This window comes from Thermobia domestica, chromosome 3, assembly GCF_964235325.1.
Source record: "Thermobia domestica chromosome 3, izTheDome1.hap1.1, whole genome shotgun sequence".
Lineage (NCBI taxonomy): Eukaryota > Metazoa > Arthropoda > Insecta > Zygentoma > Lepismatidae > Thermobia > Thermobia domestica.
In genome coordinates this window covers 67,103,117-67,120,843 of record NC_137456.1, presented here as the reverse complement: position 1 = coordinate 67,120,843, position 17,727 = coordinate 67,103,117, and the positions used below count along the sequence as shown (strand labels likewise).

The 17,727-nt window shown below is 39.3% G+C and overlaps 1 protein-coding gene across 2 annotated transcripts in view; it reads right to left on the bottom strand.

The window, feature by feature from the left end:
• LOC145680466 (uncharacterized) overlaps positions 1-17,727 on the bottom strand; it is a 112,235-nt gene that overhangs the window by 12,174 nt on the left and 82,334 nt on the right. Inside the window, exon 5 of one of the 2 annotated variants that reach the window (XM_081751030.1) lies at positions 15,922-16,089. In XM_081751030.1, coding sequence (XP_081607156.1) covers positions 15,922-16,089 — 168 coding nt within the window. The remainder of the gene's footprint in view (positions 1-15,921; positions 16,090-17,727) is intronic. The other variant, XM_081751031.1, reaches the window with a different exon arrangement.

The window sequence follows — 17,727 nt, the reverse complement described above, 5'->3', positions numbered from 1 at the left end:
TCATCATTTCGAAACGACGAAAACATCGAACAAATCTGCCCCAAAATCAGCGAGGATAGTCGTTTCATGACTGATGATATTTCAAAACAAGCAGGAGTGAGTTGGATCTCGTGCCAGCGTGAGGTTTTGCAAATGAGACATGTTGCCGCTAAGTTTGTTTCTCGCCTGTTCACACAGGATTAAATCATTCGTCTGAATTTGAGCCAGGACTTGAAAAATCAGATTGAAAGTGATCCAAACTTTTTGACCAACATGATGACATTTTCCGAGAATTAAACAAAATCTAAAAGGAAATTGTTTTGATGGTGTAGAGGCTGTGAAAAAGAACTTCGCAGAGAGCATTGGACGATATAAAATTTCCAGAGTTCCAGAGGTGCTTCAAACGGTGGGAAAGAAGATGGGAGAAATGAATCTCATTTAAGGAGAGGACTTTGAAGGAGACTGAAAGAATTTTGTAAAAAATGTAATAAATTATTTTTTTTTTAAAGAACGAATGTCCGGTCTCTTTTGGGTCCTCCCTCGTATACAGGGTGGAGCAAATGAAAGTGGGTCGGAGAACAGAGTTCCTGGTACAAAGAAACACAGCAAAGGAAAGGAAATAGTTCGCTGATCTGCCTATAGCAGATGTTGAAAATAATCACCATTCATCTCTTGAATGACCACATAAATGAAAATGACCACAACTTTAGGTGTTCGGACACGTTTCGGAATATTTCTTGCCTTCTTCAGAACAGGTCCTGTCCGAGGCCATTTTCTCAATAATCTTGCAATGCATTCTTTGCTGGCACTTTGAGACTATGAAATTTATGAGCAAACAACTGACTACATTCTTTCCAAAATAAATTTGTTTCCACGTAACTTTCCAGAACGAAAACCCCCTGCTGTGCTGTGAGTACAATCTTCACACGTGCACTACTCAACTCACTCTGACACAGCCCGCACTAACATCTGAACTGGTGGTGTGCGTGCACGTGGTTTGGTTCCATGCATATATACACGTCCAATCATATCCACTCGTCCGGACCACTTTTATTTGCCCCACCCTATCTGAAATACTTGTTCTTCGCATGGGGGGAATAGGTGTTTTTGAATATCCTTCCTCCTTAGAATACCGTATTTCAATGAAATGTAATGAATCCATGAGATATTATACTTTTAGCATAAATTTTGAAACTCTATCGCAATAGAATACGACTTTTAATCGAAGTGACATATTAAAAAACTCACCACGGTGTAGATACTAAATCTGCTCCAAAAGTTATTTCAAACGGGTCAGTCGTTACTCTGACCCTCTTAACCCTCGAGAACTCGCAGCGCGGTCTTTTCGACCGCACCTATAAATATTCTTTGAATTTGTTTAGTGACTTTGAGCAAACTTCCCCTCACCCCCCTCTAATCCTTCCCCAGACTGTATTGTTGCAACACACCACCGCTTTTGGCAAGTATACAATTCATTTAAAATTATGTAATTCATTCCTTAACGTCAAATTTTACAGCGCGGTCGTTTCGACCGCGTGCGAGTTCTCGCGTGACGGTCTGTGCGCGAGTGCTGAAGGGTTAAACTATGGGTTCGACACTATTCTCTGTCATGTTGAATACTTTATTTCTCTCCCTTTCTCATCTACCATGCGGATAGGGGCTGAAAGTAGACTTAAATAGCTTTGGAAGTGTCAGTATTCAACTTAGTGATTCCGAAAACTATGGACATGAAAAATGTCACTCGTTTTCGACTATTTTTGCATATTACTCCATTCTCACTCTCTAGGAGTAATAATAATGAGAATGCGCGTGAACTTAAACGATATAAAAAGTGTCATTATTCATCTCAGCGATTCCAAAAACGAAGGTTCACTCCTAATATTGATTATTTTTCTTTATTATTTTTACACGTTCTTCATTCCCACACCCCCTAGAATCGATAACTGGGTCTTATCCACAGTCAACGACGCCGACTTTCCAAAATTTATGTGGGTGCATATCAATGGCGGGACGTGTTAGCCTATGGGAAATCTCTATATTTGATTCATTTATTTTCAGTTGAAATCTTTTATGAACAATGTCATAAAGAACTATGCTGTGATAAAGTAAAATTTATCGGTACTATAAGGATACATTCTGGCTGCCCTAGCTCAGTCGGTAATAGTCTGACTTAAACGCAAGAGAAACAAGTTCATACCCAGGTCCAAACTAAAAATCTTGTGGGTGCCAGAGCCCCGGTGCACTCACGTAGTAGGCGCGCAAGTCCATATTGGAATCTGAACTTGAACTTAAAATGGTATTCAGACTATCACCAATTACCTTAGCGACCCCAGAAAATGATTGATTCGACACTAATATTTTATATGTCATCATTTCTCCCCAGGCGTGCTGAGTTGAGTTGAGTTGATTTTGAGTTTAACGTCCCGTTCAGCAGCGAGGCTATATGAGACGTGGACCTACTGATTAGCGTGGAATCCGAACCACATGAGCTCCCGCCGGGAATCGAACCCGGGACTCCCACGCCAAAGGCGCGTACGCTAACCGCTTAGCCACGGAGGAGCTCACCCAGGCGTGCTGAGGTGGACTGGGCTTGAATTTAAGCGGAATCACAAAATGTCACGATTCCCTTCAATCAGCGACTCCGAAAACTATGGATTTGACATTAGTATCGGTCATATTTATTTATTCTTATATCACCTTCAAACTCCCGTCTAGGAGTGGTAAGGATTTTTACCCCCCATTGGAACTGAACTTGGACGGACTTCACGGCTCTGAAGCTGGCTCCAATCAAATTACAGATCTCGAAAACTATGGGTTTGATACTAATATTGGTTGTTTGCAATTGTTTTTATACGTCACTAATTAACCCCTCCCAGAGTATTAATGGGCGCTGAATTTGGACTTTAACGGCATCTAGAAGGTCATTGTTTATTTCGGTGTCCCCGAAAATTATGGATCCAACACTAACATCGGTCGTTCTCGATTATCTCTATATGTCTCCCCCTTCCACTCCCCCAGGAGAGCTAGGATCTAATCTACTTTGGGGCTGAAATTGGACTACAACGGCATTGGAAGTATCATGATTCATTTTAGAGACTCCGAAAACTGTGAATTCAACAGTAATATCGGTTATTTTTGATCATTTTATTTCACTCTCCCACTCCCCTTTGGAGTGCTAGGGCTTTTACCCCGAATGTGTTCCATCCTAAGTTGTAAATAATACAAGATTTGTACGTAAAGTAATAAGATTGGATCTGGAAAAAGAATTTATTGATTCGATCGGTACATATTGTTAAAATTCTTCAAAATAGTCTCCTTGGGCGTTGATACACCACTGCCAACGCGATTCCCACGCTGCAAAAGCTCACTGCAAGCCAGATGCCATAACTTCTTTTAAAGACTCTGTGACAGCTGTTAGATGGCGGGAACACAGTAGAAACGGTGACCTATCAGGCTTCTCTTGAGCTTTGGGAACAGAATCAAGTCTGGTGGGTTCACATTGGGGCTGTACAATGGCTGCGGCAAGGTTGCAATTCTTATCCGGACCAGGTAGGTGGTCACAACGAAGGCGGTATGGGCTGGAGCGTTGTCGTGGTGAAGCTTCCAGCGATCGGCAATCTCCGGTCGTTTCTGTTTGACGGCTCTGGCAAGGAGCGCAAGGGTTTCTTGGTAGAAAACGATGTATCACGTTTTCTGCAGTGACAAAAACTTAACATCTTTTGCGCAACAAGTAATCCTCACTGCGTCAGAGCTCGGCACGGCTGCCACCTAGTGCGTTAATTAGCTTAGATTCCCCACCACAAATCCCCCTAGCGGGGAGCGCGCAGCTGGCGACTGGAGCTCCGCGTGACGGCCAGCCTCATTATTTTACTAACAAACCCTGTATGTGTACCAAGATTGGTTGAAATTTCTGCAGACGCTTCAGAGTCATGCAGGAACATACATATATATACAAAGTATCCCACGAGTTATTGTGCGCAACATTTTCCGTTCTTTTCTTTGCATTGTTCATATAGAATTCCTCAGGACTGGAGGTCTCGCAAAAAAAAAAAAAAAAAAAAAAGCGTCTCGTATGGGCATCTTAAGGGTTTTCACTACAGCGAAATTAAATTAATAGTATTAGAGTTTTAGAGTTTTTCTGTAATATCTTCAAAACAAATAGAAATAGTCGAAAAACGGAAACGTAGTGAACTAGACAATACGATTTTGCATGTGACACTTTTACCACAATTCACCTATCTGCTTTTGGTATGCCGCTACTTACAGAATCCGCAAAAAAATGCTAAATCTTTCTACAGTTGCAAATCGAAAGCAGATAGATGAGTTGTGATAACGATATCACAAGCAATAGTATTATCTAGTTTCTGCTTTTCGAATATTTTTATTTCTTTTGAAGATATTACAATAAAACTATAAAATTAGCGATAGTTTAATTTCGCTGTAGTGAAGACCCTTAAGTGAGATCCTAACAACTTTTTTTTTTCTATTCTAAATCAAAGATCTAAAAAAGTCTGAAAAAATGTGTTTCATTATTTTAGCACCAAAACACCAAATTTCATGTCTCTCATTTTGAGGAATTCCGATATATATATATATGGGTCAGAAGTCCTGTCTGATGGTTAGAAGACCATATAAATGAAACTATGTATGTAGAGAAATGAATGTGTAATGCAATACCGTATATAGGTGGGTAAGTGACAAATCAATGGGTACAGCAGTTATTCAAAATATCGCTCCTGTATCAAGATACAGGCTCCTAAATGACGCGGCAAATCATATATGGCAGAACGTACCACATTCATGTCTATGTCAGTGTTTTCATTATATCAAACTTCAAGCGGTACACATTCATGTGAAGTTGAGCACGTATTTGTCCTCCAAATAGAACCAGATCTTGTAGTCAAGAAGATTTACGTCTCGACTGGAAGAGGTCTAGTTGTGATAAACACAATTTTGTTGCGGCGAAATCACTCCTGCGTCGTCTTTGCCTTGTGAACTGGTGTTGAGTATTGTTGGATCACCCAGGGTTTATTTTTGAACAAAGTGGTGCCAAAGAGTTTTACCACAGTGTCGAGAATGTCCTCCTGGTACACTTTGTCCCCTGTTTTCACACCTTGTTGGCAAAAATGGACGTCAGTGGATCTCAGGTACGACATACATAGCCAAACTATCACTGATGCAGGGTAATGGCTTCGCTAGACTTGGGGAATTTGTTCACATGCTGCACCACTGGTTGTAGCATACACACTATTATTCTGTCTATTTAGGTGTTCTTCAATTTTAAAAAAATTCTCTCTGTTAACAAAATTTGTCGATGCTTGTTATTCGCGTACTGCTGCAGGAGCAACTTTGATCTGTCACGTCGCATTCTCATCAAGCGAAAGAACCCTCCTTCCACGATAGGCGTGTGGTCTTATATCTTCATTGATCACCCTTTTATTGATGATCGCAAATGTTCATTTGCAAGGCCATGACTATCTGCTTACGAACCGGATTTCGAGCGACTCTTGCCTTCACTGATGCCCCAGCGAGCGAGGTCTGTCACTGCGAGGCTTATCCTCGATAGGCAATGTTGCATTATATCATGTGTAAAGTTCAGTTTCTTCAGTAATTTAAAGGTGATTGTCGGAGGGTATCCACATCACTTGTGTAGGGCAAAAACTACAACACGATTTTCTTTCTTTCCCCATTTCATCAATCAAAGGACAATAATGTTGCTGTAAGTTCAGTCAACAGTAAGGTTTTACAACAATGCTATATTATTTTCATACATCATTTCTATAAGGGTAACCAAGAAAGTTCTGTCTCTTTTTCACCTACCACCTTCGAACATCAATATGTTACTTCAGACGTACCTGGAAGATCAAAAACAGTCCCCATCACCATGATAATCATCATCATCATGTGGAATGGTGTCCCGGGTCATCCTAGCTACGTGGGGCTTAGCATTGCCCTGTAATAGGAGGACCCCATTGCAATTCAGAAGTGTTAGCTTCAGAGCTTTGAGTTTTTCTTGAACATGGCTCAACTGCTGACAGTACACAGTTGCATTGATGCTCTGACCAGCTGGTAGCAGTGCGCGGTGAATGATGCTGCGAGTAGTCCACCAAACACACAGGAGGGCCTTCTTCAGGTGCACTGCTGGTTTCGGCTGTTTGGAACCGGTTCATGGGATGCTAACCAATGATGACGGCGCCGTGGAGCTTCGTATAGGATCCACTTCTCATCACATGTCAACATCCTGTCCGGAAATTGCTCCTTTCTCAGACGATACAGCAAAGAAACACAGGTGTCTGCTCGCGTTGCCTTCTGGCCTGGAGTCAAATCATGTGGAGCCCATTGACCCAACTTGTAGTGCTTCCCAAGTTGATGGAGATGCTACCAAATGGTTGACCACCCACACTAAATTGTAGTCACAGTTCCTCACATGTCTGTCCCCTTTTCGCCTCAATTGCTGCCTGAAGATCTTCATTTTGTACATGTATTGATCTTCCGGCACGTAGTGCGTTTTCGAGTGTTTCTTCTTCGTTCTTAAACTTGTTGAACCACCGCTGCACAGTTCGCGTAATCACGACACCCTCACCAGAGGCCTGGCATATTTTCCGCTGCAGCGGCGTTTGACTCCAGTTTGAACTCGAACACCATACACGCCGTTATGACGCTCTGTGGAAGTCCATGTTCACTCTGTCCTTCACGTTGTAACTGAACTGCCTGTCAAGTTCACGTTGTAACTGAACTGCCACAACCAGTTAGTAAGTTGGGTATATCCACACCAACAACTGATTTTCGCCTTATCTCCATTCGCATTCAACTCACGGTGTGAGGACCAATTGAACACAAACTTCTAAAAAAAAGCGACAGAGCTATTTTCGTTACCTTTATCACTATTGGCATTTCTCTTTTGGGACAAAACTTTTGACCAGACTCTGCAAATATGTATATCCTAGCAACCAAACCTTTCTGCAATAAGGCTAAGTTGGCTTTTAATTGCCCTTGATAGACAACTTCTTAGTTTTTCTTAGTCTTACCCTCTAAAATTGTTCCATATAAGACCAAAACAATCCAAATTAGCTCAGTTGAATAATGTTAAATGGTGCTCCAAGCGACTTCAAGTTTTCAATGCATTTACAGCATATCATATGAAGCAAAGGTACCTTATAAGTTTGAAAAGACGATTGTAAGTTAATAAACATATATCACGAAAGTAATAACTATTCAATAATTAGAGATATGTCCGAAATAACTTCAAAAGTATGTTTATGGTGAAAAGCATCTCCAAAACGATATGTCGCTGACGCTTTCTTATCAAAAATTTTGGACCTGAATCCAAGATTACAGATACCAATATGGAATTCATGATGGTACTATACAGTAATAGATGCGGTTGTACCTACATTACCCATATCCAAAATATGATGTCATTCTTTCTAGCCGTTCTAAACTTGCATGGTACTTTTGCCTTATTCCATTTTTCTCATATTTTTTCCAAATCCTGTGAAGCTTTTGTTGTTCCTTTGAAGCCACAGAGATGGCAGAATAATTAAGCATTAAGGAGAGAGCCAAAATTGCTGCAAGATTTGAGGTGTGGCAGTCTATAATTTAGGTTCAACACTGATGGAGGGTTCAACGTGGAAGGCAATCTGGTCTGGATACAAAACAAAAATTGCCACAAAAATTTAATGACTACCGGCAGTGTCGTTGGCATTGAGAGATCAGGTAGGCCTTCGACTTCGGTATCAGAGGGAAAGGTGGCCACGGTGAGGGAGATGTTCGAGCGAAGCACTTCAAAAATAACAAGGCAGGCTGCAAGAGAGCATGGCATTACACGTTATTCTGTGCTTGCAATTCTCCACAAAGAGTTACATTACAAATCATGGAGGCCTCGTTATGTCAAAACGTTGTATTCAAATGATTGTGAAGGGCATGTTGAATTTTGTAAAATGATGCTCGCATGACATGAAGATCATCCACATCTGTTTGAAAAAATTAAGTGAGTGATGAAGCTGTGTTTCATGTAGGAGGGTTCAATAATCGTTATAATAACAATTATTGGGCAGAAGGTGATTCCGAAGAGACCTTTCAAAAAATGTAGGGCAAGCCGAAAGTGACAGAGTGGTATGGATTAACTTCTTCCCACATTATTGGACCCTATGTGTTGAGAGACACTATGAACACTGAAAGATAACTGGAGATATTTTTCTTTAAAAAAAAAATGTATGGCCTACAATTTCTGAATGGGACGAGTCACATGACCTGTTATTTTTGCAAGATGGAGTTCCCTCTCACTACACCTTGCTTCTAAGACAATGGCTTGATGAACGCTTCGCAGGACGCTGAATAGGTCATCGGAGTCCCACAGAAAGGCCAGTGCAAAGTCCAGACCTCATCCCTTGCGATTTCTGTTTATGAGGGTGGGCTAAGGAAGAAGTGTATCGCAACAAACCACAAACTTTTGGCAAAGTTGAGAATAAGACTCTTGAGGTCATAAGTGGTGTTCCTGCTGAGGTCTTGAGGAAGGTCGTAGCAAACATATCTGTTCGTTTGACACAATGTCTAGAAAATACTGGAACACACAAGTTATGAGAATATTGATTATTACGGTGATAATATATAAAGAGGTACTACAATGGAACAATTGACTGTTATAATAATGCGTATATAACGACAAAGTCTCGGCATATCTATTAGTAAAGTGTGAATGAACCAGAATTGGCCTTCACTAATAAACAAAAAGAGGTTTATACGTTTCTTCACTTTTTTCTTACCATGAACACAGATCAATAATGGGTATATATTAAAAAAAGAAGAAAACCTTTAGTGCATAATTTGAGAGGAATTTATCAAATTAAAGATATAATAATATCTTTAATATGATAAATTCCTCTCAAATTATGCACTAACGTATGATATCAAGAAAGGAAAAGGGAAAAGAAACAAGTTAGTGCATAATTTGAGAGGAATTTAAAGATATGATAAAACATATTATAATAGAAAAAAGGGAAAAGAAACCAGTTAGTGCATAATTTGAGAGGAATTTATCAAATTAAAGATATAATAAAATGCATGATAGCAAAAAGGAAAAGGGAAAAGAAACAAGTTAGTGCATAATTTGAGAGGAATTTATCTTATTAAAGATATGATAAAACATATTATAATAGAAAAAAGGGAAAAGAAACCAGTTAGTGCATAATTTGAGAGAGGTTTATATTATTGAAGATATGATAAAACGTAAATAGTAAAAGAAAAAAGAAAAAAAGAAGTCAGTTAGTGCATGATATGAGAGGACTTCATCTATTAAAGATATGATAGAACTTACAATAATAAAAAGGAAAAGAAAAATAAACTAGTTAGTGCATAATTTAAGAGGAATTTATCTTATTAAAGATAAAATGAAACGCATGATAGTAGAAAAAAGAAAAGAGAAAAGAAACCAGTTAGTGCATAATTTGAGACAAATTTATCTTATTAAAGATAATATATAATATGTGATAATAAAAACAAAAGAAAAGGAAGATGAATAATACAGTAGATGTTTTGATGTTTAGTACCTGTTTTCAGCATCGACTTCATATGAGATCTGAATCTATTAATGTAAAATCTTAACTACATTAGCTCCCTTCGGAAATATAGTGTCTTGTATTATTAGAGTTCTGCGGGAGGATACAAAAAACTGCAACCATTTAGCCAGGGCCGGATTTCCCAATAGGCCCGGGCCTATGGGCGCAAGCTCCCAGGGGGCGAACGGCCGAGAGAAAAAAATGTAAGCTGTGTTTCTGAGATTAAAATTATTTTATAATTTATTACAGTTTTTTTTTATTTATTTGCCCAAATGGCTAAATTGAACAAAACCAAAGTTATTCACCAATCTTTTGTTAATACATTAACGGTATTTTGTTAAGCCCAGAACCAAGTAAATTCCTCAAAAAACTTGCAATGATAAAATTGCATCGTGGAGTGGTGTTTGAGCAATTAAGATATAGGCCTCATATAATTTTTTAATAAAGGTTTTTAGGAAAGTAACTTTAAGCAGACTAGGGGCGGAAAAAATTATTGGGCGTAGGGGCACCAAAATGCTAAATCCGGCCTTGCATTTAGCCCGAAGCATTTAAACAAAAAAGGACGAAATATTACAACACTCGGATTGTATTGAAATAAAGAGAATTTTATATCACTACGAATAGGTTAGTAGGAGAAAAGATAGTAAAACAGATGATTAGTTTTCAGTACGTAAATAATATTATTAATGAAGACATTAAATGCAAAAGCAAAAAAAAAAAAAAAAAAAAAAAAAAAAAAGAATAGGAATGGTGAAGGAAGAATTTACGAAGAAGAAAAGTATATTTTGTAGATATTCGAGTAAACAGCTAGGAAAAAGACACCCAAAGTTGTTTTATTATGGTGTGTGGGGCAGAAACATGAAAACTACAGAAAAACGTCCCAAAAAAAGGGGGGGGAGAGAGAGAGAGATTTAAATTTTCTAAATTGTGAATGTGAGGCAAATGAGAACATTAGCTAGGCCGAACGGAATTCAGTGAGGAAGGGTTAAGAATATTAGGAGAGAACAATATTGGGTTAATTTAAAAGAAGGGAATCTAATTGACTGAGAAGGAAATGTGTCTTGAGAGACGTGTTGGGATATGAGATGGTAGGAAATAGAGAGAGGGTCGAAAGAGACTACAATTGATGAACTATATTGAAACAGAAAACTATTACCTCAAGACAAAGATATTGGCTGAGGAATGTTATGCATAGTAGTCTCTTAGTTTATGGAAAGTAATCTACCAGAAATGGCAGAATACGATGGTAAAAAGGAACCTAGTAAGTAAAAAAAAAAGCGGCAGAATAAGTGTGTGATGGTATTAGTATCCGTGATTTTCAGTCGCCTGTTTTAAGGTAAGTGCAATTTCAACTGTCAACAATTACTTCTTAGAGAGCGACAATATTCATGATAATTCAATCAAATCTAAAAGATGAGCATTCAAACTTGGTTAAAAGACAAGTTGAATGAATAATCATGCAAGTTTTTTATGAATCTACTTTCTTTTGGTGATGGCAGCACTTAATTTTACTTCTCAGTATCACCCCAATAATTTAACTCTCCTATGAAACAAAATATCCACAACCTTGCACGGATTAATTTCTGGTTATTTGTTCAACTTGTCTTTGAGTAAAGTTTGAATATGCATCGCTTGGATAAGATTATCATAAATATTGTCGTTCTTTATAAAATACGCTCGAAAGATAAGAGACATGTGGTGCCATCTCTTGAATTTGATTTAATTATCATAAATTTTGCCGCTCTCTACAAAATACGATAGTAAGATAAGAGGCACGTGCTGCCATCTCTTGAATTTCATTGAATTATCTTGGATATTGTCGTTCTCTACAAAATACGCTCGAAAGATTAGAGGGATGTGCTCTTTTTCTTAAAGAAGAGTTTCATTCCCATTCAATAGATGGGCGAGCCGTAGAAGGCAACACCTTCTCTATGGCCAGAGATATTTTCAACTTTTTAGATTATGTGACATGGAGAATGGTTTCAGGCTATATAATAATAGTAGGATTGAAGTAGGGAACTAATAGCAAAATCAGGTTGACGAGGATGTGTCATAGTTGGCTATTGTGTTAAAATGTACCTTGAGTACATGTACGGAGGTTATGGGCAATATATATGTGGATTTCGGTGGTAGATACGGCGGTCAGGATTATACTGATCTATGGTTTCGGTGCATTCGTATATTGCTAAGAGATGATCCAGTTTGTAGGCATAGCGTGGTACAGCAGGAACTTGGTCTAACAGCTCATGGGCGATGGGATGTGCCAATTGGATTCGTGTCGCTATGTAGCGTTGGCGTAGATGGTAGAGGTGTGGCAAAATGGTTGGAAATTGCGCACGACGATATATTTCAGCAGTGGGAGTATCGAAAGCGAGAGAGTAGGCCAGACGTAAGGCATGTATTTCGAGAACTTTCAGACGCTCATAGTAAGTTGGTGCTGCTGGTAACCAGGCAAGATGTCCGTACGTGACTGCTGGGCGTACAAAGACTTTATATGTTAGCAGTAGAAGTTTTGTATTAAGACCCCACGTGGTGCCTTTAAGGTTTCGTAAAAGGTTCAAACGGCGCCGGATATTAGCTTCTAATTGTTTCAGATGAGGCTTCCAAGTAAGATGTTTGTCGAATATTACACCCAGATATTTGAGACTGTTTTGAATTGGTATTGGAGAGTCAAAAAGAGTTAAATGAATACGTTCCGGATTGTGACTGATAAAGTATTTATTGCGTTTGAGCCCAAAGAGAGTCATTTGAGTCTTAGTTGAATTCAGCTTGAGCTTCCATTTCAGGCACCATGTAACTAGTTGTCCAAAGCTGGTTGTAGGAGTTAATTAATGCGATCAACAGAAGATCCCAATGCGACATAAGCGGTATTATCAGCAAATTGTAAGGCATATAGTGGGGACTGAGGTTGAGGCACGTCGGCTACATAAAGAATATATAATAGAGGAGATAAAACAGATCCTTGGGGCACACCGGCGCGGAGTTGAAAGATGTGGGACTTTGCCCTGTTGATCTGAACGAAAGCCTGGCGCTGATGTAGAAAATTGGCTATTAATCGGACATAACTGTGAGGAAGCAGACGTTTGAGTTTGTAAATTAACCCCTCATGCCAAACAGTATCGAACGCTCTTTCAATATCAAAGGAGATCAAAACAGATGGTAAACGCTTACTAATATGGTTGACAAGTAGTGTAGAAAGTTTGAGTAATTGGTCAGCAGTGCTATAGAGTGGACGGAATCCAGCTTGAATGGTTGGTAGTTTTTTCGTGATTTGTAGATAGTGATGGAGCCGTTTTACCAGAAGGCGTTCTAGTGTCCTGCTAAACACGTTAGTAAGGCTAATGACACAGCAGTTGGATCTTTGCGAGGTTTTAGAAAGACCACAATTTTAGCAATGGAAAATAGCCTGTAGACAAAATAGTTGTATACAAAGAAGCAAGCAAGACTAGAAACGCCACAGGTGCCTTAAGCAGTTGACGATTATTGAGTCTGCCCCCGGAGCTGTGTTGCGACGGCATTTAAGAACAGCTGCAATATCATCTGATGTTATTGGAGCAGTGAGCTGATTTGTGGGATCAAGGTGGTAGTTGAAATCAGGTTGAAATGATGGCTGCACTAGAGAACCAGCGTGTGAGATATGAGTATCTGTAGGACAAGTGAACAAAGGTGTAGTGTGTGGAGTGAAGACTCCCTCAAGATATGTAGCGAAAGCAGTTGCCTTTTCTGCATCTGTCGTTGGTACTTGGTCAGCACATATGATGGGATATTGTGGGCTCTGTTTCTGAAATGTTAGACGTTTAAAGATATTCCAGAATTTAGTGGGATTTGTTTCTTGGCGCAAAGCATTACAGGAGGCACGCCAGTCTAGTCGTTTGCGGGCTACTAGTAGCTCTGTACCGTTCGTTGGAATTGACGATGGAGAAAAAGAAATCGGCGGTCAGGTGTGCGACCGAACTCTGTTAAATACTCGTGTGAGCGCCGGAGAAGATCGAGGTGCGTGCTGGTAAACGAGGTCTAGATAATATGTTGGTACATTTAGGAACTGCGTAATCCCTAGCGTTAGAGACTATGTCAGTCAGAGTGTGGGAGAGTGTTTCAATAGATGCAACTGTTGTGAGAGTAGGTGTAGTAGCCGGCAGATTTTCGGTAATATAAGTGTGATCCCACCGAGCTTTGCTAAAGTTATATCTGGGTGTGCGTGGTGATGCAGATGCAGTGTATGTCAGACGTGGAGTTATAGAGAGAAGTATTGGTAGATGATCACTACCTATGGAACCAAGGACATCTATAGTAGCAAGTGGTAACAGATTATTGGAAATGATTACCACGTCGGGACTAGTATCGCTTTCCGGAAGAGTAGGATGCTGAAGCTGCAGTAAAGAACTATGAGTAGTTTGGAGGAAATCATGAAAGCGTTGTTTCTGAGCTGCTGTACGAGAATGGTAGTAGATGTCTGCTAAGAAGATGTATGTTTTAAAGTTGAGATCTAAGTATGTCAGAAAACGATACGGAAGTGGCTGTGTAGATCGAACGTAGATGGTGGTGATGGTAATAGTAGTAGCTGGAAAATAGAGCGTCTGTATGGCGTGTTCGGGATATAGCCCGGGAGAATGTGGTATGATATGGCGCCGTGGAATAGAATGCTTAACGGCTATTGCTGCACCACCACGTGCGATGTTTTGTGGCAGATCAGAGCGTATGAGATGGTAACGTGGAAGACAGAAGCGGTCAGATCGTTTTAGAAAGGTTTCATTAAGAAGGATGCTATCTGCATTGTGCTGAGTTGCTAAAGTTTCTAGGAGAACTCGGTTGGTAGGTAGCGAACGAATATTGCAGAATAGCAATGTAATAGTCGTCCTTCTCTGACCTGTACTATTCATGATGGGTGTCTGTATGAAAATGGAAGTAGGTAGAGAGGCCGGAATATGTAGCTGCCATGTGGAGCTGGAATATATCGAAGGTGGCTTTGGTTGCATGATTTAGAATAGCTTCACGCTGGAAGGGAAAGGCATTTTGAAGAACGATAGTGATGAACTTCAAAATACTTTCCACAGTAGGTGGTGGTAAGTAAGATGTTTGTGTGGTCGCTGTGGTACTAGTCGGACGTGATGAGACATAAACGCGTAGAGGTACAACAGTCTCGGGCTTATCCGGAAGTGGTTTAGGTTTGCCCTTATACTTGTAGGAGTAGGTTTGATGTTCCTCGTCACAAGTGTTGCATCTGGAGGGTTCGTTGAGCTTAGGACACTCCTTTATTTTATGATCTCCTTTGCAGTGGGAGCAGACGGAAGGATTTGTGCACTTGTTCGTTGGATCCGCATTATAAGTTAGGCAATTTTCACACCGTAGTGAGAGAGGCGGGGATGTGCACGAAGGCTCGATCCGATGGTGGCAACGGTAGATGTAGACACCGTTATTTAGAAGATCGTCTACCAGTGCTGGATCATCTGTTAGTAGTCTGACCATATATGTAGGGCCATTAGCATTTTTAATACGGAGAGCTCGTGTAGGTTGAATCCCATCTTGCTTTAGTTCCTCTAGTATGTCTTGTTCGGTATAGGTAGGATCAACTCCACGGATAACTACAGAGAGTAATGGAGTACGCCGAGGCGGAGGTGGTGTTTTGATATGAGGAGTTTTAAGGAGTTGAATTTTCGTGTTAACGCCAAACATTGCTGGTCCCACTTTATAGATGAGATGCTTATAAAGATCGTTTTTTTTTTTTTTTTTTTTTGCTTTCAGGATGATTCCGCTAGAGGTCTTGTTTAATTGTTGGAGATCCAGTCTAGAACAGTATCGTATTAGTTTTTGGTAAAACTTTTTGATGTCCATGAGCTCAGCAGGAAGATTAGTAAATAGGGAATGTGCTCCCATCTCATTATCATGAATATTGTCGCTCTCTACAAAATACCCTCAAAAGATAAGAAGTACGTGCTGCCATCTCTTGGATTTGATAAAATTATCATAAACATTGTCGCTCTCTAAAAAATACGCTCGAAATATAAGAGGCACGTACTACCATCTCTTGAATTTGATTGAATTGTCATGTATATTGTCACTTTCTGCAAGATACGTTCGCAAGATAAGAGGCACATACTACCATCTCTTGAATTTGATTATCTTAGATATTGTCTTTCAACAAAATACGCTCGAAAGATAAGAGACATGTACTGCTATCTATTGAATTTGATTGAATTATTTTGGATATTGACGTTCTTTACAAAATGCATTGGAAATATAGGGGCAAGTCTGCCATCTATTGTTTATTAGTACTTCTTTAAATTCACCTTAAAGAAATCCGCCATAATAAGCCCTGACCTTAGAGGAAAGATATTTAGAAAGTAAAATGCGTACTTACGTATGGAGAACATGGAATTGTACTTACCCTAAGTACTGTGGACACAGAATCTGTCAGGAGCCTGAGTGGACTGAAGAGACCTCCGCTTGGTTCGTCACGGCCGTTGTCGTCATACTGTCGAATAGAAAGATGAGCTCCTGGTGAGCAGTTGTAACAATCAGGACTTAAAATACTCACTCGGGCAATCAGTATCTTCTTTATATGGAAAAAGTAGTTGCATGCGTGAGTATGTATGTAGTTAATACCAAAAGTAAAGTAACCCTCTATTTTACATAACGTATTCATACAAGTTTTACAATTTTTACACACCTTTTGTATTAGTTTCCTTCTTTCTAACATTCTCATATATAGACTGGGTATTTAAGAGTCCCCATCACAGAGAAATTAAAATATCGTAAATTTTGCAGTAATTATGTGATATCTTCAAATAGATCAAAGACGATCGAAAAGGTAAAACAAGAGCTCGTTTGACAATATTATTTTACATGAGATACCGTTATCACGACTCTCTTATCTGCTTTCCATTTTCAGCCATTTAGAAATCTACATTTATTTTCGCGTTTATAAATGGTTGCAAACGGAAAGATACTAGGTGACTCGTGCTAACGGTACATCATGCAAAACAATATTGTCTAGCGCGCTCTTGTACCACATTTCGATTATCTTTTATCTATTTGAAGATATCACATAATTATTGTAAGATTAGCGGTTTTTAATTTCGCAGAGATTAGGCTCCTTAATAATGTTTATGAGCAATAATAATAAAACAATATAATTCCAAGTATCCGAGCTCCAGTCACTCGAATCACCAAACATCCGGATGAACTTAGAAAAATAACTTACTGAAGTACGAACTGCATGTATTCGTTCGTAAAAATATGATTTTATTGAAATTCCTATTTAAACCAATGTTAAAATTTAATGTTTATTTAGAATTTTGTAATCGCCGTTAGACCAGTTTAATTGATACTGTATTTCTCTATTTTTATATTATATTTTTAGAAGAATTCGAAGAGTTCGCATGTGTTTTAAAAAATATAACTGGATTTTAAGTGAATAGAGTTATATTGAATATTCTGCCTACCATTCTTTATTAAACAAAAGCTATTTTTGTTTATCCTTTATTTAAGAGAATCTTTTATTTCAGAACTTAACATGCCTTTGGTGATTACTCCAATTATCCAGGTTTCTGTACATCCGAATTGCGTCCTGAACTCATTATGTCGGATAATTAAAGTCAGGTAAAATTAATTTTCTGGCGATACAGTTCCGAAAGATCTGTGGCCTACCTGATGGCTTATAATTCTATGAAATGTCAGGATCGGAGCTTGCTTTCTTGTATATAAGTGTAGTCATTCCCGACTTACCATATGATTCTGAGAGATCTAGGCAGTAACCGCGCAGTCAGAAGATGTTAAAAAGCCCACAGGAATGGTCACATCAACCACACAAATTACTTTTTATTGCATGTGTTGTTTTTGTCTATTTGTGAGGTTGCAACGACAATCTACCCGTTTCTGGGTTATGACTATTCGTGTATTTGGGAGAACGCATCATTTGTGGCATTTCTATGGGAACTTTGAGATGTTCGAGTCCTCATGTCTTTAAATATACATAGCTTACATCAATCATTGGCTCTGGTAATGTACGGAGTACCTCTACCGTAATTAGATTGTCCCGTATTGCTTGGACGATCCTACCGGGGGGTATACAGCTTAGAGGGGGACTGAACGATGACTGGAGAAAGGTGCCAATCCCAGGTTTCGGGTAAAGGTTTCCGATCCCATGGGGCAAGGATGAATCTCTCCAGGATAAGGGGTTGGCATCAAATCC